This window comes from Mya arenaria, chromosome 13 (assembly GCF_026914265.1).
Source record: "Mya arenaria isolate MELC-2E11 chromosome 13, ASM2691426v1".
Taxonomy (NCBI): domain Eukaryota; kingdom Metazoa; phylum Mollusca; class Bivalvia; order Myida; family Myidae; genus Mya; species Mya arenaria.
In genome coordinates this window covers 51,875,018-51,898,949 of record NC_069134.1, presented here as the reverse complement: position 1 = coordinate 51,898,949, position 23,932 = coordinate 51,875,018, and the positions used below count along the sequence as shown (strand labels likewise).

The 23,932-nt window shown below is 35.8% G+C and overlaps 1 protein-coding gene across 3 annotated transcripts; it reads left to right on the top strand.

Moving 5' to 3' along the window:
- Positions 1-10,316: 10,316 nt before the first annotated feature.
- On the top strand, positions 10,317-21,745 carry LOC128214609 (sialin-like). Of its 3 annotated transcripts, none has more exons than XM_052921173.1 (9): positions 10,317-10,403; positions 12,142-12,396; positions 12,905-13,064; positions 14,485-14,597; positions 14,990-15,124; positions 16,373-16,577; positions 16,991-17,138; positions 17,903-18,017; positions 18,482-21,745. In XM_052921173.1, the coding sequence occupies exons 2-9, from the start codon at positions 12,220-12,222 to the stop codon at positions 18,635-18,637; spliced, it is 1,209 nt and encodes a 402-aa protein (XP_052777133.1). In that variant the 5' UTR covers positions 10,317-10,403; positions 12,142-12,219; the 3' UTR covers positions 18,638-21,745. The 3 variants fall into 3 exon arrangements, with proteins under 3 accessions (XP_052777133.1, XP_052777134.1, XP_052777132.1); XM_052921174.1 differs by having other exon boundaries at positions 10,384-10,473; XM_052921172.1 differs by lacking the exon at positions 10,317-10,403 and adding an exon at positions 10,429-10,595.
- Positions 21,746-23,932: the final 2,187 nt, after the last annotated feature.

The following is a 23,932-nucleotide window of genomic DNA, read 5'->3' as shown; positions in this document are numbered from 1 at the left end:
TTATTATATGTTTTAGTACCAGCCGTTAAATAGTTGTAATAAGGATTTCTTCGTAATAATTCTGTTGATTATTATTTGCTAGTATTTTTGTTACTGTAAAATATCTCAACTATTAAAAAAGCCATATATAAACCGCCAAGCAAGTGTTAAATCATGCAAATGATCATGGACTATCATAGTCTACTTTATTGATGTATAAATGTGTGATGTTATGTGTGGAAATAAACTTGTGTTCTGTTCTGTTTTGTATATATTTATTAATTTACCCTCTGTACAATGCAGTGTAAGCATTCTGGAACTTATAGTAACGGTAATTTTGTCCGAAATTTTAGAAGAAACATCATTTTGTTGTTGTATCCTACATGTTGCCCTAATTTCGTTATAGCATGGGCTCGCGGGCTCATTACGAAAACATGCTATTGACGGTAAAACAGTTCATTTTCTGGAGTGCAAGATTATAAAAAAGGCAATTCATTCGTGGAAAAGCACAATGTTTTATGCCACCCCTGAAAGTGATATCAAATACCCTTAACATTCTTTATGTCACCTATATGTCACTTATATATGACTCCAATCTATTGTGATAATCCTCGTCGTTAGAATGAATTCAATTTTCAGTATATTGTTTAAGAGATATCGTTCTTTGGATTTGGGGTATTTGTCTCACCTTCAGGCGTTTTTAAGTATAAAAAGTAAACAATGATATTAATATAAGGCATAAAATATGCAAATCGGTTGTTGGAAAGACCCATGTTTAATGACCTGTGACGCCCATGCCAATAAGATGTTGTTGGAAGTTTTGGGCCATAACTCCCGAACAGGTGGAGCAAATTCATTTTTTTCTTTCTGCAAAACTAGGCATCGGTAGTAGTGTAGTAATTTGTTCTGAAAGCATTGATAAATAATTGACGTTATTCATTGTTATATTGTCTTCAAATAATAACTTGCTATCGTAGGCTCATTTTACACTTTTTTTTACCAATAACGGTTTGGACAAGGTTAAGCCATTGCACAACGGTGTCGACGACCACGACGCAGACGACGACAATATCACCAAGGTTGTGACTATACCTAGGTGTTTCTTTCTTCGAAAAACAGACAAGCTAATGAGTGATTAAAGAAAACTTAAAACATAAGACAAATAGCACGAGAAATAGAATGGACAGTGTTATTTAGTGGAAAGATTAATGTGATGCTGTTTTTTTTTATCCTTTTATTTATACAAGATGGCCCTTTACCGCTCACCTAATGTAAATGACAAACAAGTCAGTGGTTATTAAGGATGTTGCTTCTTTCTTGCGTACGAATTAAGTAAGTCGTTGCGCAGTAATTTGATGGTTGATAAGCAGGTTTGTCCTTGTAAATGGAAATCAATAGTATTTTCCTTTTCATTATAAATATTGTGTATTCCTTTCCTGTTATTAATCTTAGTGACAATATATGTGATGGCAATGGCAGCCGACTTTTGCTACGGAAGTCAATGGTCTCTTAAAAAGTCATGGGTTGATATGGAAGTCCTTGGTTGACAGTAAAGTGACGGGTTGTTAAGGTAGCCATTCGTTGCTAAAGAAGTCATTGGTTGCTAAGGAGGGAATTGGATGCTATAAATGTCGGCAATTATGTTATCTTTTGATCTAAGTAAGGCATTGGTTGCTAAGAAAGTCATGGTTGCTAAGAAAGGAATTGGTTACTATGGATGTAGGCAGTTGCAAAGGAAGTCGGTGGTTGCTAAGAAAAGCATTGGCTGCTAAGGAGGTCATATGTCGCTAAAAAGGTGGTTGCTAAGGAAATCATTATTTGAACACTTTTGGACCTTTATTAAGGCTATATACCAAATGTCAAAGGTCTTGGATTTAAGTTTTCTATTATATATATATATATATATATATATATATATATATATATATATATTTGCAGATCTTCTTCTCATACATCTTCTGGACTCAGTTCATGTACTGTTAACCTAGAGCTGCAGATAAGATTTTTTCAGGAGTTGGGTATTTACCAAATACCTATACAATGAATTGGGTAATTGAAATTTACAAAATGATACATGTCGCTCCCAGTAACATCAGAGTTATGGCCCTTGAATTGCTGCTATTACACCAACTTCATTAAGTTATTTATGTGTTTAAAACACCATTCAAATATTCTGCTTTTTACTTCCAGGACTTTGTGCAGTATAACAGCAGGTTTTCTTCATGTACAGAATCATTGTCATTAGAATTCGGATCAGCAAGCTCTTTTCTATCACTAGTTGGCATCGAAATGTTAAAAGCCTGTGTGTGTAAAGGTCTGGTTGAAACACGTCGTACATTTGGTATTGTTTAGAAGGATAATCAAACAGTGATGGCAAATTTATCAGATTTTGATGATTCAGCTGAGAACATGTAATGTTGCAGGCTCAAAGAACTATGAGCTGGTGACTAAGTTCCCACTATAGCATCAGTACTTGTGACTTAGGTCTCACTATATCATTATTACTTGTGACTTAGTCCCACCTATATCATTATTACTTGTGACTTAGTTCCCACCATATCATTAGCACTTGTGACTTAGTTCCCACTATATCATTAGGAATTGTGACTTAGTTCCCACTATATCGTTATGACTTGTTACTTAGTTCCCACCATATCATTAACACTTGTGACTTAGTTCCCACTATATCATCCGTACTTGTGACTTAGTTCCCACTATATCATTATTACTTGTGACTTAGTTCCCACTATATCATCCGTACTTGTGACTTAGTTCCCACTATATCATCCGTACTTGTGACCTAGTTCCCACTATATCATTAGCACTTGTGACTTAGTCCCAACTATATCATCCATACTTGTGACTTAGTACCCACTATATCATCCGTACTTGTGACTTAGTTCCAACTATATCATCCGTACTTGTGACTTAGTACCCACTATATCATCCGTACTTGTGACTTAGTTCCAACTATATCATCCATACTTGTGACTTAGTACCCACTATATCATCCATACTTGTGACTTAGTACCCACTATATCATCCATACTTGTGACTTAGTACCCACTATATTATCCGTACTTGTGACTTAGTTCCAACTATATCATCCATACTTGTGACTTAGTTCCCACTATATCATCCATACTTGTGACTTAGTTCCCACTTTATCATTATTACTTGTGACTTAGTTCCAACTATATCATCCATACTTGTGACTTAGTTCCCATAATATCATCCGTACTTGTGACTTAGTTCCCACTATATCATCCATACTTGTGACTTAGTTCCCACTATATCATCCATACTTGTGACTTAGTTCCCACTATATCATCCATACTTGTGACTTAGTTCTCACTATATCATCCATACTTGTGACTTAGTTCCCACTATATCATCAATACTTGTGACTTAGTTCTCACTATATCATCAATACCTGTGACTTAGTTCCCACTATATCATCCGTAATTGTGACTTAGTTCTCACTATATCATCCGTAATTGTGACTTAGTTCCCACTATATCATCCGTAATTGTGATTTAGTTCCCACTATATCATCCGTAATTGTGACTTAGTTCCAACTATATCAGTATTACTTGTGACTCAGTTCCCACTATTTCATCCGTACTTGTGACTTAGTTCCCACTATTTCATTCGTACTTGTGACTTAGTTCCCACTATATCATTATTACTTGTGACTTACTTCCCACTATATCATCAGTACTTGTGACTTAGTTCCCACTATATCATTATTACTTGTGACTTACTTCCAACTATATCATTATTACTTGTGACTTAGTTCCCACTATATCATCCATACTTGTGACTTAGTTCCCACTTTATCATCAAAACTTGTGACTTAGTTACCACTATATCATCAATACTTGTGACTTAGGTCCACTATATCATCCGTACTTGTGACTTAGTTCCCACTATATCATCCGTACTTGTGACTTAGTTTCCACTATATCATACATACTTGTGACTTAGTTCCCACTATATCATCAGTTCTTGTGACTTAGTTCCCACTATATCATTAGTACTTGTGACTTAGTTCCCACTATATCATCAGACTTTGTGACTTAGTTCCCACTATATCATTATTACTTGTGACTTAGTTCCCACTATATCATCAGTTCTTGTGACTTAGTTCCCACTATATCATCAGTACTTGTGACTTAGTTCGCACTATATCATCAGTACTTGTGACTTAGTTCCCACTATATCATCAGTTCTTGTGACTTAGTTCCCACTATATCATCAGTACTTGTGACTTAGTTCCCACTATATCATTATTACTTGTGACTTAGTTCCCACTATATCATCAGTTCTTGTGACTTAGTTCCCACTATATCATCAGTTCTTGTGACTTAGTTCCCACTATATCATCAGTTCTTGTGACTTAGTTCCCACTATATCATCAGTTCTTGTGACTTAGTTCCCACTATATCATCAGTACTTGTGACTTAGTTCCCACTATATCATTATTACTTGTGACTTAGTTCCCACTATATCATCCGTACTTGTGACTTAGTTCCCACTATATCATCAGTTCTTGTGACTTAGTTCCCACTATATCATCCATACTTGTGACTTAGTTCCCACTATATCATCCGTACTTGTGACTTAGTTCCCACTATATCATCCGTACTTGTGACTTAGTTCCCACTATATCATCCATACTTGTGACTTAGTTCCCACTATATCATTAGTACTTGTGACTTAGTTCCCACTATATCATCAGTACTTGTGACTTAGTTCCCACTATATCATCAGTACTTGTGACTTAGTTCCCACTATATCATCAGTACTTGTGACTTAGTTCCCACTATATCATTATTACTTGTGACTTAGTTCCCACTATATCATCAGTTCTTGTGACTTAGTTCCGACTATATCATCAGTTCTTGTGACTTAGTTCCCATTATATCATCAGAACTTGTGACTTAGTTCCGACTATATCATCAGTACTTGTGACTTAGTTCCCACTTTATCATCAGAACTTGTGACTTAGTTCCGACTATATCATTATTATCCCACTATATCATCCATACTTGTGACTTAGTTCTGACTATACAATTAACACTTATATCATCAGTTCTTGTGACTTAGTTCCCACTATATCATCAGTACTTGTGACTTAGGTCTCATCTCACTATATTATTAGCATTTGTGACTTAGTTCCCACTTTATCATTAGTACTTTTGATTTAGTTCCCATTATATCATTATTACTTGTGACTAGTTTGAACACCTGAATGTGGAAACAAACTTTGAATAAACAACAATGAACAAGCCCTTAAGTCTTAAATCTTGGTTTATTTCAATAAGTGAATATTACTAAAGAAAGCATTTAAACAATGGTACAATAATTTAATATCAAAACTTTGTTAAAAAATATAACAAAGAAGATTGAGAAGAATATCTCAATAATAAAAATATGGACATAATCCAGAGGGCTTGTAAAGAGCTCTGCAAGATCAATCATAGCATGCTTATTTCTGGATTTCTTTTTCGACGAAATTTAAAAACTGACACAGCCAAGAAAGCAAGGCATAAAATTGGCGCCGGCGGGGATACACTTTGACAGGCAGGAGCTGGTGTCACAGCCACACGTGCGCTTGTTAGAGCCAAGTCCTTTGGAGCACGAGCTCGCGATGTAGTAGGGAACCACCTTTTTCCCGCCAGACACGTGCATGCAATCGCTCTTGTTGTCGCACATCCACGTTTTGACCTTGGAATCGCAGTGGACGGCGCAGTTGCCCAGCTGGCGGCAGCCGACGCTCAGCCAGTGGTGGTGGCGGTCGATGGAACCAAAGTCTTTTAGAACTTTTCCCGTTGCATCGTCACGAACTTGACAATTACAGCTGTAATTATAGAAGAATAAAAATAATATATACTATAATAAGCGTTGGGAAATGCATTATATAACATTAATGCAAAGAATTTAGACCTGCAATATGACAAGTTTATTGTATACGCTTCTGAATAAATGCATGACTCAGGGCAATACTGCTTTAAATATTTAGCTTTATATTTGATTTCAAAATGATTTGTTTGAGCCCTCGAAGTATAACTTATGAGAGGCTGCTTTGTGCTGATGGGAGATGGGTCTTACTGGCATAATGACAACATAAAACAACATTAATGCATTTTGATATCGTATGAAAATCGTTTCATTGCGAAAAAAAATCAATTGAGCTAAAAGCAAAATTTAATATACCGACGATTGTGAACAATTACATATAAGAAGAATAAGGTCATTCGTAAATGTAAAAATATACATGTATAAAAACAAGCAACGTTAAAATTAAACTTAACATGCCTTTGATAGCATTCATATATAGACTTATGGAGGATTCCAAGTCTCCATGACAATTTCAAAGAACTCAGCCCATGATAATATGTTAGCATGCGTATATGCCAAATTGAAAATAATAATAATAATAATAACAACAACGAAGTTAATTTAAAGAAAAATAGCATTCAATATTTTGTTTCTATTTGTAACTGTTACACTGTTATTTCACTCTGCCATCAACCCAAAATATAGAAATCAATTAACAAAAAAAAGTCAAACTAATAAAAAAAAACTTATTTTATTTATTTTTAAGCAGTAACTGTCGCATGTTAAGACTATCGATGTTCTTTTCAGTCTTAATAAAATAAAATACTTACTTTTTCACGTCGGCAAGGCTGTATTCCACAACCATAAGAGCAATCAGTGAGACAAATATGACGGAATTCATCTTTAACGTTAACGTTGGATTTCTACGCTAAAAATGCTTTTAGTGTCTTCTTGATACGTGTTCGTTTTTTTCTGGCTTGCTTTTCGAAAAGCGCCCGTATTTATAGTTGCAAAATCTGTTACATCGATCTTTGCTTTTGGACATACATGAACGAACTCCATTACGCATCTTCGGGTTTACTTCGTAGTAATGGTCCAGTTCCTTGAAAAGGTGTGTCCATCGTACAGGAACATAGTCGGCAAAAACAAACAAGTCTTACGTTACGTCATTGGCGGAAGGTAAAAATGTCATTTGGTAACGTTATTTCGACGTTCACTTTCAAATCAATTAGCATACTTTTACGCATGACCGTAATGTTTTAAAAGGTAATTCAAAAGAAATTAAGTGTAGCTTCATGTGCTAGTATCAGTCACTTTGTCAAGCCTACATTTGTACTTTATTCACTAACAATTCATCATCCATTAAATTGTTTTTGGATAAGCAATAAACAAAAACAAAAAACGCGTAAGTAAACAATAATAAAAAATATCCAACTTGACAACAGGTGCGTAATTGAATTGAATCTACACCGTGTCAGAAATATACAAGGTTATCCTAAACACAAAAACAACAATCATGGTATAATTTGGAAGAGAACTGGCGAGATGTTTGAAGTTAGATGAACAAACGACATTCGAACGGCATTAAATGTCGGGCTGTCCTTGCATTGTATAGTTTTTTTAATCACAAAACAATGAAATATATAGGTGTTGTTTTAATGAGTTTTGTTTCAAACCACGACGATCAGAATTGCGACAAATGGCTCGACGAATTACAGTGGACATTGCATGTTGAGCTGGCTCGAAAACTACATACGACGTTCGACATTGCAAGTTTCGACAATCAACATACGACATTCAGAAGGTGGGTGTGGTGGTGGCTGGACTATCGACATAAGACATTCAGAATGTGGGTGTGATGGTGGCTGGACAATCGACATACGACATTCAGTATGTTGGTGTGGTGGTGGCTGGACAATCGACATAAGACATTCAGAATGCGGATGTGATGGTGGCTGGACAATCAACATACGACATTCAGTATGTCGGTGTGGTGGTGTCTGGACAATCGACATAAGACATTCAGAATGTGGGTGTGGTGGTGGCTGGACTATCGACATACGACATTCAGAATGTGGGTGTGATGGTGGCTGGACAATCAACATACGACATTCAGAAGGTGGGTGTGGTGGTGACTGGACTATCGACATAAGACATTCAGAATGTGGGTGTGATGGTGGCTGGACAATCGACTTATGACATTCAGAATGTGCGTGTGGTGGTGGATCAACAAACAACATACGACATTCAGAATGTTGGTTTGGTGGTGGCTCGACAATCGACTTATGACATTCAGAATGTGGGTGTGGTGGTGGATCAAAAATCGACATACGACATTCAGAATGTGGGTGTGGTGGTGACTGGACAATCGACATACGACAATCAGAATGTGGGTGTGGTGGTGGCTGGACAATCGACATACGATATTCAGAACGCGGGTGTGGTGGTGACTGGACAATCGACATACGACATTCAAAATGTTGGTTTGGTGGTGGCTCGACAATCGACATACGACATACAGAATGTGGGTGTGGTGGTGGATCAACAAACAACATACGACATTCAGAATGTAGGTGTGGTGGTGGATCAACAAACAACATACTGCATTCAGAATTTGGGTGTGATTGTGGCTCGACAAACAACATACCGCATTCAGAATTTGGGTTTGATGGTGGATCGACAAACAACTACGGCATTCAGAATTTGGGTTTGATGGTGGATCGACAAACAACTTACGGCATTCAAAATTTGGGTTAGATGGTGGATCAACAAACAACATACGGCATTCAGAATTTGGGTTAGATGGTGGATCGACAAACAACTTACGGCATTCAGAATTTGGGTTAGATGGTGGATCAACAAACAACATACGGCATTCAGAATTTGGGTTAGATGGGGGATCGAAAAACAACTTACGGCATTCAAAATTTGGGTTAGATGGTGGATCGACAAACAACATACGGCATTCAGAATTTGGGTTAGATGGTGGATCGACAAACAACTTACGGCATTCGAAATTTGGGTTTGATGGTGGATCGACAAACAACAAACGGCATTCAGAATTTGGGTGTGATTGTGGCTCGACAAACAACATACGACATTCAGAATGTGGGTGTGTGGTGGATCGACAAACAACATACGGCATTCAGAATGTGGGTGTGGTGGTGGATCAACAAACAACTACGGCATTCAGAATGTGGGTGTGGTGGTGGATCAACAAACAACTACGGCATTCAGAATGTGGGTGTGGTGGTGGATCGACAAACGAAAGTTGACATTGAATATTGTTGAAAGGTGTTGTACTTGCTAAAACAAAGGTACCTTGTGAAATTTTTTTTAAATAAATTTAGATAAATTGCCATAATAAGGATATGAGGATATGCACAATTCATAATGCTTGTTTTGTTTGATCATTAAGTAAAATGAATTAACCTTAATAATGCATTTAAATCACTACTTAAAGGACCTGGAGTACAACAAATAAAATGCATCAATCTTTTTATGCCCCTTTAAGTAGTGATTGAATGGAGCGCAGGAAGGATTAGTATTCATAAAACACCTTAAATTAACTTAAGTCGATTTGCTAACATGTTCATTGTCAAATAAAAAACAGTAGTTTTATTTAACATTTATAAACAGTATGTTTCTAACATATTGAATATAAAGTATTTTAAGTATAATTAAGTTATTACATCACACGACCAGTGAAATACTTAACCCAAGAAAACGACTTATGTTACGAAACGTAAGCCCATGTAGACCTTTAAAAACTTGACAAAAACTGTCACGTGGACCTTGTAGATGAGAGCTTGCACGAACTGTATGCGCGAAACATCACCACTTGTTTTTTACAGGTCTGTTACCTTGATTGACGTCCCATTGTTAAAGCTGCACTCTCATAGATTGAACGTTTTGACAACATTTTTATTTTTTGTCTTGGAACGAGCAGACTTTTGCGTCAATATCTAAAAACCAGTGATGAAAGACTGATGCGAAAAAATCAGATCGCAGTTTTTCGTATTTCTTCTCCAAAATTGATGTTTTATGCATTTTCCTTAAACCGTTAGTAACGGTTTAAGACATACAACATTAAACGAAAAATCTTGAGAGTGCAGCTTTAAAGACCAAATTTGCTAACGTACAGGCTTGCAGACGGATGGGATGGACAACTTGCGATTCATTTTTATTATGCCTCCCGTCTGAGGCATACCCAAACCAGGATGAAGTTAAACTCATTCCTTCTTTACTGTCAGAGTTCCCGTCAATGTGTTTTAATAAGACACTCCCAGATGTAACTCCAACACGTGTGTAACGAGTACTACCATGTGCAGCACAATTAAGATGTTCGTTTCGTCAATTTACTTTCCGGTAAATCAAATATAATCGCCTATACCATTGAGCAACATAAAGTCAATAAAAAGGTTAATTTCAATACACAAGTTTCCTTTGCATCAAAAAATTAATTGTTTAAAAAGAAAGATAACAATAAGAAGCATTCCTTTGGTTGTCTGTAGTTTGTTGTCCTATATTTTGTTTTCGTATATCGGTGATGTAAGCATTCCATGCCACGTTCAGAAAATGTAAACAACTTTTGGTAACACGTTTTAAGCTGAAAAGAAGCATGTATTGATAAACGAAATACATTTATCCGTAATAAAGATTTAATTGTTGTTTTGGTGGAAAATTTACTTAAATGTTTGATAGTATACACAGTTTTTATATGACCTGACATGTTGTCCGTCCCAGGTGTCAAAACAAACAGTTGAGAACAGGTTAGCTCAAGTTTATAGACGTACCGTTTATAGAACATCCGACCAACCTGTTTCTAAGGCAACATTTGAACAAGAGTTAAAAAAGTTTTTGACGACCTGTAATTTTAATGACTTGCAAAAAATGACTACAAATAGCATTTAAATACCAATAACACAATGATGGTGAAAATGTATACAGTAGAATACTATTAAGGGCAGTACCAGGTACAGATCTGTTATCTTATCCAATCTAGCCATACATCATTGATTTAATGTTATTTTATGACTGGGTAAAATCCTCTAGCGCCTAGTCAATTAATTAAAATGCAGATTTACCTTTCCAATTAAACAAAACTTGACTGACACCGACAACAATTATGCCAAGAGTCACAACTCGACCATCTTCAGCAAGCTTCAAGATAGACCTCGTAAATACAATCGTAACAACTCGGCCATGGCCGAAGAGTTCCGATTGTTGTAAAACTGTGAACCGCAGCCTTGCAGGTGCCCTTCAAATATTCGTCCATGTACAATTATTTGGACTAGGCTTTGATAATGCAGAAGTTTTTCAAGACACTATATATGTTTCAGTGTCTGATTAAACTTTGACCAGATTTCAGAGATTTCAGAAAAGCTGACAGGATTTTATAACAACTGACAATACCACCATTTAATAATAGCTGACAATATGACCGACCCTTGATAAAGGCCATTCGGCCCAGATTATCAACTGATACCTCCAAGATTGATGGTCTATATGGCCAATTTTGAAAGCCCATATAGCGCAGATTGGTTCACAAAACTTGGGCCATATGGTCCTTTAGTTTAGGCTATATCGGATCTGCTGCTTTTGGTTGTATCTGCCTGTCTGTGCCGAAAGGGCCAATGATCTGGGCCATATGGGAAATAAAGGGACATTTAGGTTTGCAAATGATAGTGGGTTTGATGGTTAGTAGATATGTTGGTCGGTCAGTAGACCAAGTCTTGTCTGCACAATAACTCGAGAATGCTTTGCCATCGGACCATGAAATTTTAGTTTTAGGTTGCCATTGACCTGTATATGACTCTTTTGTTTTTGAGGTGATAAGATCAACGGTCAAGGTCAACCATTTTAGAAAACTTTCACAATAAATCTAGAACAGTTTGACCTAGAATCATGAAATTGTGGTGGAATGTAGCCCTTGATCACTATATGATTACTTTTATTTTTGCGGTCAGTATATTAAAGGTTACGGTCAACCATTTTAGGATAAGAAAATTCTCAAAATATCTCTAGAACGGCTTGACCTAGGACCATGAAAGTGGTAGATAGCTCTTGACTTGTATAATCTGTTTTTGGTGCAGGGTGCCATTTGATCAAAGGTCACAGTCGCAGTCTCACGAAGACTTTAAATGTAGTTAAAAGTTTGAAATGTTTGTCTTCACTTTCATAGATATTAATAATGTGTTTTTTTCTGAAAAAAACTTTATTCAATATTCCACATGTTTATGACAATGGGCACTTGGAGCCAAGTTGGAGGGCATTATGTTTTACAAACATCTTTTGTTATGCCTAAGCTTGTTTCAGGTGTGACAAAATTACTTGAAGATGATGTGTCAACAAAAGTTATACCAACTCAGTTGGTCAACCCGTAATCTCTGAGCAATGATAAACAAACCATCGCACACACTATGGCTCTGCTGTATGGCCAACTTCATCAATGCAGCAGACAGAGTTATCATGCCGATAGCCATCGTTCCAATGACCGATGAGTTTAAGTGGGACATGCATGGTCAGGGATGGGTGCTCAGCTCCTTCGCCGTGGGCTATATCAGTAGTCAGGTCGGTGTACAGGCAATGATTTTTTACCGAATTTTGTCAGATGGTGCAGACAGGTGTAAGCTGTGAATCACCCTCAAGTCTGTTTCATGAGTAGAGACCTTAACTGGTGTCCTCTTTGGAAGACCAAGAGAAAGGGCTCAAAGTTCAAACCAATGACAACTTGTTTTTCCCACTAGACCAAGTTCTAAACCATTTACCAATTGACCAAATGAAAGCTGAAGAAGCAGTTTTGACTTTAAAAGTGTCCTTATTCCAATCAAAATTCACTCATTTTTTTCAATTTATTTTTTTAAGGGTGAATGAGGCCTTTTAAGTCATTTCCTAATTAGAATAACTCACTGGTCATATCATATGATAACTTGATAATTTCTGGTTTCATTGACTGTCAATGGTTAAAAACATATTCAATTCTTATATGTTTTGACGATAATTTTTGTTGGCTTACATTAGGAAATAAAATGTTACATAAAAGACGGCACAGCTTGAGTTCAATATATTTTTATTACAGGTGATAGGAGCAAGTGCGACCCGGAAGTATGGAGGCAAGAACATGCTTACTCTGTCAGTGTTCCTGTGGTCCCTGTCCACGTTCCTCGTCCCCCTTTTTGCGCACTCGCTGTACAGTCTTATACTTGGCAGAGTTATACTGGGTCTTGGGGAGGGGTTTGGTAAGTGCAGGTATATTTTGCCCCTACTAATGAGGAGGGGGCATATAGATTTGCCCTTGTTTGTCTGTCTGTCTACCCTAAACATCTAGGGTTTGTGCGTTTTACTGACATTTTGGTTAGAGGCTTTTTTGTATTGTTTTCTATATGAAAAGCTCATAAAACTCTTGCTTATAGGTATTTGTTAAAGAAAGGTAAAAATCCAAAATAAGTCATTAAGTTAGGGCAGAATTATGGCCCTTTGTTTAATTTAAAAATAGCTTATAGAGCATGCAATCTTCTGCCACACATATCTCCAGAAGTGTATTAGCGAGAGTATTGCAACTGGGGTTTTATTTGTTGCTTTGCCCAATAAGTACAGAGTTATGGCCCTTGACTTGTGATAATATGGCATGTAAAGCATGCAGTCATGTGTAGAACATATCTGAAATGTTTGAAACTGAGGGTCATGAATAGTTACAGAAGTATTAACCAACATGTCCATTTTGTCAGTTTCCAAAAAAGTGATTGTCATAAAATCCACCAACATGTAAAATACAGCTCTAATATCAAACCGTACCAAGTGGTTGAAGTATTAGATTTCCAAATATGTTTAAACAAGGCACACAATTTTCAGAAAAGTGAGAAAAATAAATCAAAATGGCTGCAATAGGCAATTTGAAAAGACAATTAAAATGATCCATTCCACTAATCCTGTATTTGGCTAGTTTAGTAGCCAATCAAAATGACAGAAACTACTAGTACTACGATAGTCCAAGTATTGCATTAAATACATAATAGTTGATTGATAAACACTCATATTGCCATGGTGGTTATCTCAACATTCACCAAAGTCCATATTTTGATAGTTATTAGTTTCTTGTTGTGCTGTGTTTCGTCTTATGTTTGGAGTTTATTTTTTGGCCTTCATTGTTGTGCCTAGTTGAGTTTTAGTCTACCCGGCTTGTCCCTGTAGTTTCCATTGTTTTATTGATGACAAATAACACTTCAATCATTGCCATGAAATATTACAGTGGTTGAGATGCAAGTGTACTATTAAATCAGACAACATCAGTTAGTGCGATTTTAAAATTGCAAAAAGGCATATCGATAAGTGATCACAGAAAATAGAATATCAGTTTAATGCAGCATGCCAACTGCATTAGTTGTTACATCTTGCCATACATATAATGTGGAAATGCCTTGTTGCTATTTTGGAAGTGCAATATTGTCTGGTATGCACAATTGCTGAGAAAGTGTGGTTTGTGGTCACCAAGGCGAGCAAGTGGGTTTTCTTTTCGTACTGGGGCATCCCCCACAAAAACAAGGTTCACACTTTTGTGTAAAATTGTACAAATGAGGAGAACTTAGCATAAGTAAAGGTAACTTCCTTCACAAATTGTAAAATACAGTGTAAACTGATGTCTGATTTTAATGATTTCAGGGTTGCCAACAATGTTTCACATATTTTCCCACGGCATTCCCAGTGAAGAGCGATCAAGAGCGTTTGGGTATCTTGTGGCCTTCGGTTCAATAGGACAAACTGTTGCATCCGTGGTATGTACACTTTGTGAAATGTGCTGTGGCCTGTAAATGCTGTGATATGAAGTACACCATGCGAAATGTTGAAATGTGCTGTGGCCTGTATTTGCCCTCCTGCAATTGCCAGGCATTAAATGAAATCGCAGCTGTAAAGGAAGAGTGCGGATAATCACGTTAAACCTCCAAATTTATCGAAACTAATGGGAAATTGGCAATTAGATTTAGGAAAATTTCACATGTGCTAAATGGCTGATTTTGTTGGCAAGCCTTGTCACCAGCTTCCTCACATGTCAGATTAGGTAGATAAATTGTTATTCATCTGAAAAATATTTAAGAAAAAAGTATTCATTGTTGTGCCAACATTGGATACTTCATTTTATTTGTATATGTATATATTTACATTGTAGATATGTCCCCACCTGACCTGGCGTTGGATGTTTTATTTGTTTGGCTCAGTAGGTTTTCTATGGGTGTGCGTGTGGCTATATTCCTATACAGACCCCAAAGCTGGCGATATTGAGGAATTTGTTGAACCTCCAAAAGTAAGATTTTACTTAAAGATGCACAATTACTCCCAAATAAGATTCCATATTTAATAAAATTGTAAAACAAGAGTTATTATGAAGGATACTGTGTTTAATTTGAAAGAAAGATGCAGAAAAAATACCGTATTTCTACCTTATGAGACAATTGTAGATCACAGTAAATCTTTTAGCATTCACCAATCATATAATATTTTTGCGTTTTCAGCTATTAAATACACGATTATAAACTTCCTATCAGTAATTATTTTTTCCATAAATGCATTATTTAGTAAGAAATTGAAGATTTATCACTCAAAATTTATTTCATTACACTTGAGAACTGACCCAAACATCACCAAAAAAAACCAGAAGAAATCTAAGAATAATTTAAGTATATTTGTGATATTTGGAGCCTGGAGCCACACTACAGAATCATCTTAAATTAAAATTGTACCTTAACCTTAAATTCAACTTAAATTTAACCATTTCATTGACTGTTGATTTTGCACCGAGTAGATAAAACAGAAGATAACACTGAAAATTATGTAACACAGGTCTGTTAAATGCTACTGTAATTATTTTGAGGAATTTTATAATTCTACAGCAGTTCCATTAATACCATATGTTTGTGTTTTGCAATGATATCAATCCATTTATTTTACCGTTTTTAAACTATAAAGACTAAAAGCCCCCCTTGTAGAACTTACGCAAACATTACCCGCAGTATGGAGATTGAACACTATAATACATGATGATAGCAAAGTGTGAGTTACGTATGATTTCAATCATAAGGGTTTGGTGATACTGTGTTGTACCATATTCTCAAGCTTACTGTACAATTAGTAGCAGGGGCATGTTGAAATACCGGTAGAGTTGTTATTTATCCTTAACCATTTCCTTCATTGATACCACTTTTAACTCTTATATTCATAGCCTCCTAGATACGCCTTTCTACTGGTAAATTATAACGTAATACTTACTAGGGTTAGTTGATGTGGTCACTTCTCTTTGAAGGAAAGGGTAACTGCTTTGTAAGAGCTCTGCCAACTAGTAACCATATAAGTATTAGTGTTGGGAATCCGTTCCAGTATGGCTATCAATAATTATATGGTACTCTGTAGTACCAATGTGTAAGGGCCTGATCTCACTATGACATCTTCACAGGTAAACAATACCAATGTGTAAGGGCCTGATCTCACTATGACATCTTCACAGGTAAACAATACCAATGTGTAAGGGCCTGATCTCACTATGCAATATTCACAGGTAAACAATAACAATGTGAACTGGCGAGAGTTTGTTAGCCACTGGCCGCTGTGGTCCATCTACATTGCCCACTTCTCCATGAACTGGTCCAACTACATCATAATGCACTGGCTACCAACGTATCTCACACGCACCCTCGGGGCCGACCAGACACATATCATGCTTACCGCTGTTCCCTATGTGATGAACTCTGTTGTCGGTGTTGGTATGTATGGTACCCTTAATGTCCATTAAATTATGGATACTGCATCCACTGGCTCAGTTATTGAAGTAATAAACAATCATGCAAGTTATATATAATTACAACCACAAAGGTTGGGTGTAGTATTAAAGTGTTTTGTATCATATTGTCACGCCAACGTCAATCTTAACAAATTTCAGATGCAATTAAGTAGTGTGTGTACATGTATATTGAAAAGTCATTGTAATTTTTCTGCATGCTACTTATTGCACGGGCAGTATTGCAGTGATTGGTTAACGCACTGATTGCCTCATCTATAAATACATGTTGGCTGTGTTGTCTTTGCTCAGACTCATGACTAATATCTGCCTCGTGGGCCCTGATATTGATATTAATTCAATTGTTTCAAGTTATTTCACAAGGCATATATATTTTAGTGGCGGGTCACTGCGCCGATTCCCTCATCAGCCGTTACAAGTGGACTGTGTTGTCTGTGCGCCGTCTCATGACCAGTATTGGCCTTCTGGGGCCCGGTGTCTTCATTCTTTTCTTCTCTGCTGTATATAACTTGCCGTTAGCTGTTTTGTAAGTATTACATTATATACAGGCTTATCATGACGGAGCCTTCCTTTGCATGATAATTGGCACAAGTGACTCATAATGGCCTGAGATGTAATCGAGGGACATTATTAGCATAAGGGCCACTTATCGCGCAACAGCCCGCTTAAATTAATGAATATAAACTCATAGCATGTGGAGCAACCTTCTGTACTAAAATAAGTTACAAATGCCTCATATACTTGATGGAAACATGTATGTGTTGTTTTTTTTCAAGTAAATACAATTTTGCCGCTTCGTTTCTTTTGTTTTTTTTGTCAAAGCTGAAAAAGAAAGGCCGCCCTTATTGCCTATACTGGTTATTGATCACTAGCATTTTCCTAAACTGTGCTAGACTTTGCCTCCCTTTCTGATTTTAATAATTAATCTGTTTATGAACAGATCAATAAATTGTTATAATAAAGATAATACATGATTACAGTCGCCAAATTTAAATTATAGAACCAAAATTGAATTTATGTGCGAACATATGTTTAGTCATAGCTAAAAACCATTGAAGATGTTGGTAACATGGTGCAAGAGACAATACACACTTGCTAGGTAAGGCTGATAACTCTGGCTTGATTTATTGTCAGATAATATCTCTTTTTCTACTGAAAATCCTCCAACTATAACAGACATGCACCTGTGTTCGCTTTACAGCTCTATTGTGTTTATGTATGTCAGCTATTATTATATAAAGTAACATTTCTTTGCCTTTTCAGCATTTAATTATTTTGTTTTGTTTCCAGTTTTGTGACCATCTGCCTTGGTCTAAGTGCCTGTAACTCATCTGGTCATCTCAGTAACCACGCGGAGGTTGCGCCCAGTCATGCCGGCATCACGTTTGCCATCTCAAATACTCTTGTACGCGGTTTTTGTTTATACAAAGTTTAACCTTTGCATTTGGGGGCCCGTAGGATCAAGGTCACTTATACTAAAAATAAAATAGTTGAAACTAAATCTCACAACGAATACTGAAGTTCTTCATTGCAAATCTGGTTTCGTCGCATTGCGGCGTTTCTTATTAATATTAAGGTCATAAAATATATTGACCTTATAAAAGTTATAATTTTCACCAAAAGCTTTTAGTGTTTCAAGTTAAGATCTGACCATCATTTAAAAAAAAATTGTAAATGCAATTTTCAAAAAATGCATAAATAAATTTATGTGTGAAAACATTACATTCAAAATTTGAGAACTTTTTATTTTTTCTCTTTCAACAAGCATTGTGTGATTTGTCATAGCAAAACTGATAATTTGTTTATTCCCGTCTAGGAAAAAAACATTTTTAACCAAATGCAAATATCAATGTTAGTTTTTTTTTTCAGGCAACAATCCCTGGTATACTCTGCGGGCCACTCACAGCAGAGTTAGTGACCAGCAGTGGAGGTCGATGGCTGCCTGTGTTTGTATTAGCTGCGGGCGTGAACTTTGTTGGAGCCATCGTTTACCTTAGCCAAAGTGCCGCTAGTCAGCTGTTGTAGCAAGCATGACGTCATTATGTGCTTTTTTTCAATTTTTGTTTTAGTGTACAGTATCTCCAGGGTTGAATATTTTCATATGATATTTTTGTGATTATTTTGATTATGGTTGAATATTTTTCTTTAACCAACATTTGTTTCTCCATTTTATCTGAATTTTTTTTTTAGAAAAGCTTTTTTCTTAGTAGCAACTTGAATAGCAAACACAGGAAAAACATTTATCAGTGGCTTATCAGCTGAAAATTATAATTTTTTCTATAGGTCTCTGTGTATTACCGAATTTGTCACCATTACAATAATAATTGGCAAACCTATTTTATAACCAATTACTGTCTATAAAAGGTAATTATGTGATTTTTCTGGCATTATGAATTGTTTATGTCAAATTATGTGAATATAAAAACTCGTTTATTAAAAAATACTTGACTTACCTTAGGTTTGCTCTGATCATAATACCCTAACATTTTGTATATTATATGATGCTGTGTTTAAGTATTGCTAATGAGATTTTATTTGATTGGCATAACAAAAGTTCAGATCAAAACAAAATGTATATTGATATAAAGTCCTTTACAAATCATGAAATAAAAATAACCATTTTTTTATTTTTACTTCACCATTTATCTTAATTTGGTTGTGACAGCTAGAACTTGTTGCTGTTGATCCATCGTCGGATTCCCCCGATACCCACTACGCTATGCTTCATTGTGTACCGTGGGCAATTTGTCTAGGAAAATCTCGTAATCATGAATAATTAATGAGGCAGTTTTATTGGTTCTGTGAAGTACCAGATGCTTTCGGTTGAAAAAACATTCTGGCGAATGCCGTAGTTGAACAATAATATTTGGTAGTAGTCAAGTACCCACGGCCACGGAGGTTACTGACACTGTAAAGTTATTGCACAATATTTAAGTGTAACATGGGAATTCATTGGAAGAAGAGTTGTCTCTCCTGCCTTATGCATATTCATTAAAACGAGATTGTCAGTCAATTGTCCCACGGTATGTATGAAGTGTAACGAAAGAAAGTACCATGGTTGCCGAAGATGCTGTTGATCAAACTTCATATTTATTGCTCTGCGGCAAAAAATATGGCTCAGGTAACCCAAACCACCTAATCATCCCCACAAATCCCCCTATAACAATTATTTTCAGACACAATTTTTTTGGAAAATAAAAATTGACTGAGCCGATAAAAACATTTCTATTCACATGCAAAACACTAGTAGCTTCACAATCATTTTTTTGTGTGACACTGTGAACATAAACTGTACAATAACCTGTACAACAACAAAGAAAGCGTTAAATCTATAAACAGTGGGCTGGTTATTTTTTATCCCTTTTAAGAAATGTTACCTGAACCATGCATTTTTTTTCTTGTTTTTTTTTGGCCTAGTACTTTATAACTGTAAACCTCCTTTTGTACATGTGTGTCAATATGAATGCTTATTTTTGTTTCCATATCTATGGACATTTCATACTCACAAGTCACTTTTACTCCTTATAAATATGTATTTTATTATTGAACAAAACAAGTGCTTTCATCTGATTGTAATACAGTGCATACTAGTGTGATATTTATTGTTATTTAATTCAAATGTGTTTGTCTAAATTGATTCATTTTGACATTTGTCTGTTTGAAATGATTCATATTTTTTGTAAATAAATACATGTACAGTCAAACCCTGTTGGTTCAAACTCGTTTGGCACAAAATCCTCGTTGGCTCGAACTAAATGTAAAGGACCGATTTCTCTATACTGAAAGTAGACGGATCGATTTTTCTAAGGCTCGTGGTATTTTCGCCGGTCCCTCTGAGTTCGAGCCAACGGGGTTCGACTGTACATCAGTATGAACACAATTGGTGGGGTAAAACCGTAGGTTACCAAGTGACATTAAAATATAGAAGGTTATGGTGCCTTCTGCATTAACCTCACGCATTACTTCAATGGTGAATTGTTTAAAATATAATTTTGTTTGCAAAGTCATTTGCATGTATGAGATTCTATTTCCATGAATTGATTTTCTATTTCTAGAATGCTTTTAAGGGCTTTTCCAGTAAAACATATAATCCCTGGGGAAAGGCAATTATTTAAAAAGTATATAGGCGGGTGTCTTTTTTCGCTAATTTGGACCCCACAAGGGTAAATTTGCTTTTGTAGGGTGGTGGCATAATTTAAAAGTGTCTTCCCCCCGTGGGTTATATGTTTAAATGGAATAGCCCTAACTAGAAGGGTCCATTTTTGCAATCATGTTTGAGAAAAATGTCAAGATACTAATAGCTTCAGAGTCATTGTGAGCTTATGAAAGTCTGCGCCTGCGCCATTGACTGCATTATGGCATGACCCAGCTATAAAGCCTTAACGACTTGAAGTATAATAACTTTAATAAATCAACGAAAAATGTAACTGCATGATACAAAGTTTGTCTCAAATAATTATAAGTTGTTCACTGATTTCTTGGTGTTAATTTCATTTATTTTACACATTGATGCGACTATGATACTTAAGGTTACAGGACAGTTTTCAGAGTAAAGACACTGCAATTAGCCTGTTAACAAAAACAAAACTGTCAAAAGAAGAGTCCTGACTCGTACACATTCATACCATATCATCACTATGTATTGACTTAACGGTATGGCTTTGCTAATCATAAATTTTACATCAGCCATTAATATTAGGTAGAGTTTATAAGCTTTGCTAAGGATTAAATACTCCCTAGTAGATCAGTACTCATATTCAGATAACTGGAATGATCAATGTTTCTACTATTGAACGTAAGCCAATAAACTGCAAATATCTATATATCTGTAGACAATGAAAGTCATTTTGAAAAAAATATTAACTTTTTTATTAAAAGGCTACAAGTCTTCTTTTAAAGTTACTATTTCTAGACTATTTTAAGAACTGTTATGGTTTTGCATACACACAACCTGTGCGTAAAGTGGCTGATGTAAATTGCATTTTAGAGATTAATTTTATGTGAATCATTTTCTCACTCATATCTTATGCAGCTACATGGATATGATTATTTTTGTACAAATCTCCCATTTTGAATGAAGTTATCGTATGTCATAATGATGAAAACTTTAAAATTGAAATAAAAAATTCAATATTACAAGGTGTTGTGCTGTTCATTTAGAGATTGATACTGTTTCTCCAAAGAATAACCAAATATTTTGTTTCACTTAGGTAGGATGAAAAGCATCAAGGCTGACTGATGGCGTGAGATGTCCTTGGTAAACCTCATTGCTGAAAAACACCCTTCGCTGGAGTTGGGATGAACCTATCTTACACCCTCGGCCATGGAAGATTCTCATATTCTTGTCTTATAAATGAATCAAGTGTTCCATATGTTTAAACATTGACAAATTCTATTCTTTTTAAATGTGTAGTTGTCTGTGACCTGGTGCACTCCAGCATCCTCAAGGTCACCATAGGCTGTACATGTGCAATTGTCTGTGACCTGGTGCACTCCAGCATCCACAAGGTGACCATAACTGTACATTTGGTCCTAATTCAGTTGCTGTTTATTGCTGTAGTTCCAAAAATAATTCAAAGGTTATAGACAAGGTCATTGTTATTGCAAAAACAGGTCAAAAATGAAGGGATATGAAATTTCTTTGCAATCATGATAATGGGATTAGGTTTTTGAATCAAATTGTTCTGAATTCTGACTTTTGGTTCTATATAGTCTTATTTGGAAAACAGGCCCAACTGGCGGCCATGTTTATTGAAGGATCCAGTTTATTTAGTTTGCTTTAATAGAAGTGACCTAATGATCATTTTCTCTCAGTTTTGAATTTTGAGGAGGAAAGTTTTCAAAAACTTCTCCTTTCCACTGCCCGAGATCTGCATGGAATACTTTTGAGAAAAGTTTGTCCTAAAGGTGTCAAGATTTTGTTCGAAGCAATTGTTTTCAAATTATGGATGACAGTGTTCACCTGGCCCCCAAATCACGAAAATACTGAAGTCCATTTTTAATCTGTCTCAACTCGTTTTACTGCAAAGCATCAACAGTTTTTGTAAATAGTATGTTTTTACACATTTTAAAACTGCATTCCCGCATTGAATATGCAGGTTTAATATTTGTTCTACATTCCAAGGCAAAAATATTCTACAGCCAAAAATGTAATTATTAAAGTACAATACATTGCCTTTTAACAATTGACACAACGCGATTCCCAGAGTAGCTCCACCCACTCAAGTAGGTATGTTTTTAGCTCTAAAATTAATTTCTTTAAATATTGTCAAAATCTTTTTATCAACAAATTCTATGAGAAAATAAGTTTTCAACAAGAGCTGTCGTAAGACAGCGCCCTCGACTTCGCCGCTTTGACTTAAAAGTGAATACAATAACAATGTAATATTACCAAGTTTGGTCTATTTATGTCAAACCTAACTAAATTATTCAATACATAAGGTGACTTTGATGCTCCCCTCCCACCACCCGAAAAATGACGCAAGTCATTCATTTTTTTTTATTTAAATCCCAACTTGCCCTTAACTTTTACTTGCCTAAAACTTTAACCTATGTCAATCAGGGGCCATAACTTGTATTAAGGAAATGGAGTTATGTAACCTCATTGGGTGATGGTCCTGAACAATTGTGTGAAGTATTAAGTCAATTGAATGAAGGGTATAGAAGTTATTAATAAATATCCCAACCTGCCCTCAAACTTTAACCCAAGTTCCATAGTCAATCAGGGGCCATAATTTGTATAAAAGATAATATGGAGTTATCTAACCTCATTATGTGATGGCTCTGAACAACTGTGTGAAGTATTAAGTCAATTGAATGAATGGTATTGGAGTTTTAAGTGAAAATCCCAACTTGCCCTAAAACTGTAACCTGCCCTAAAACTTTAACCTAAGTCAATCAGGGGCCATAACTTGTATTAAGGATAATATGGAGTTATGTAACCTCATTGTGTGATGGTCCTGAACAACAGTGAGGTATTAAGTCAATTGAATGAAGGGTATAGAAGTTATTTATAAATATCCCAACTTGCCCTAAAACTTTAACCGGACGCCGATGCTGGGGCGAGTAGTATAGCCCACCTATTCTTCAAATAGTCGAGCTAAAAAGTATAAAAAAAATATGTGAGATTTTAAATGATACTATGCTTTTATGTGGGATTGGGATTTTACTTGAGTATTTTTGTAATATTAGGGCCTGGTGCTTAGGGGACCGTACCCAATCTACATCTGACTTGGAAAAAAATGTTTGTCTTCATGGCAATTCAATGTTTAAAACATTTGGCATGAATAAATCCTTCCATAACAAATGAGTGACTAAAAC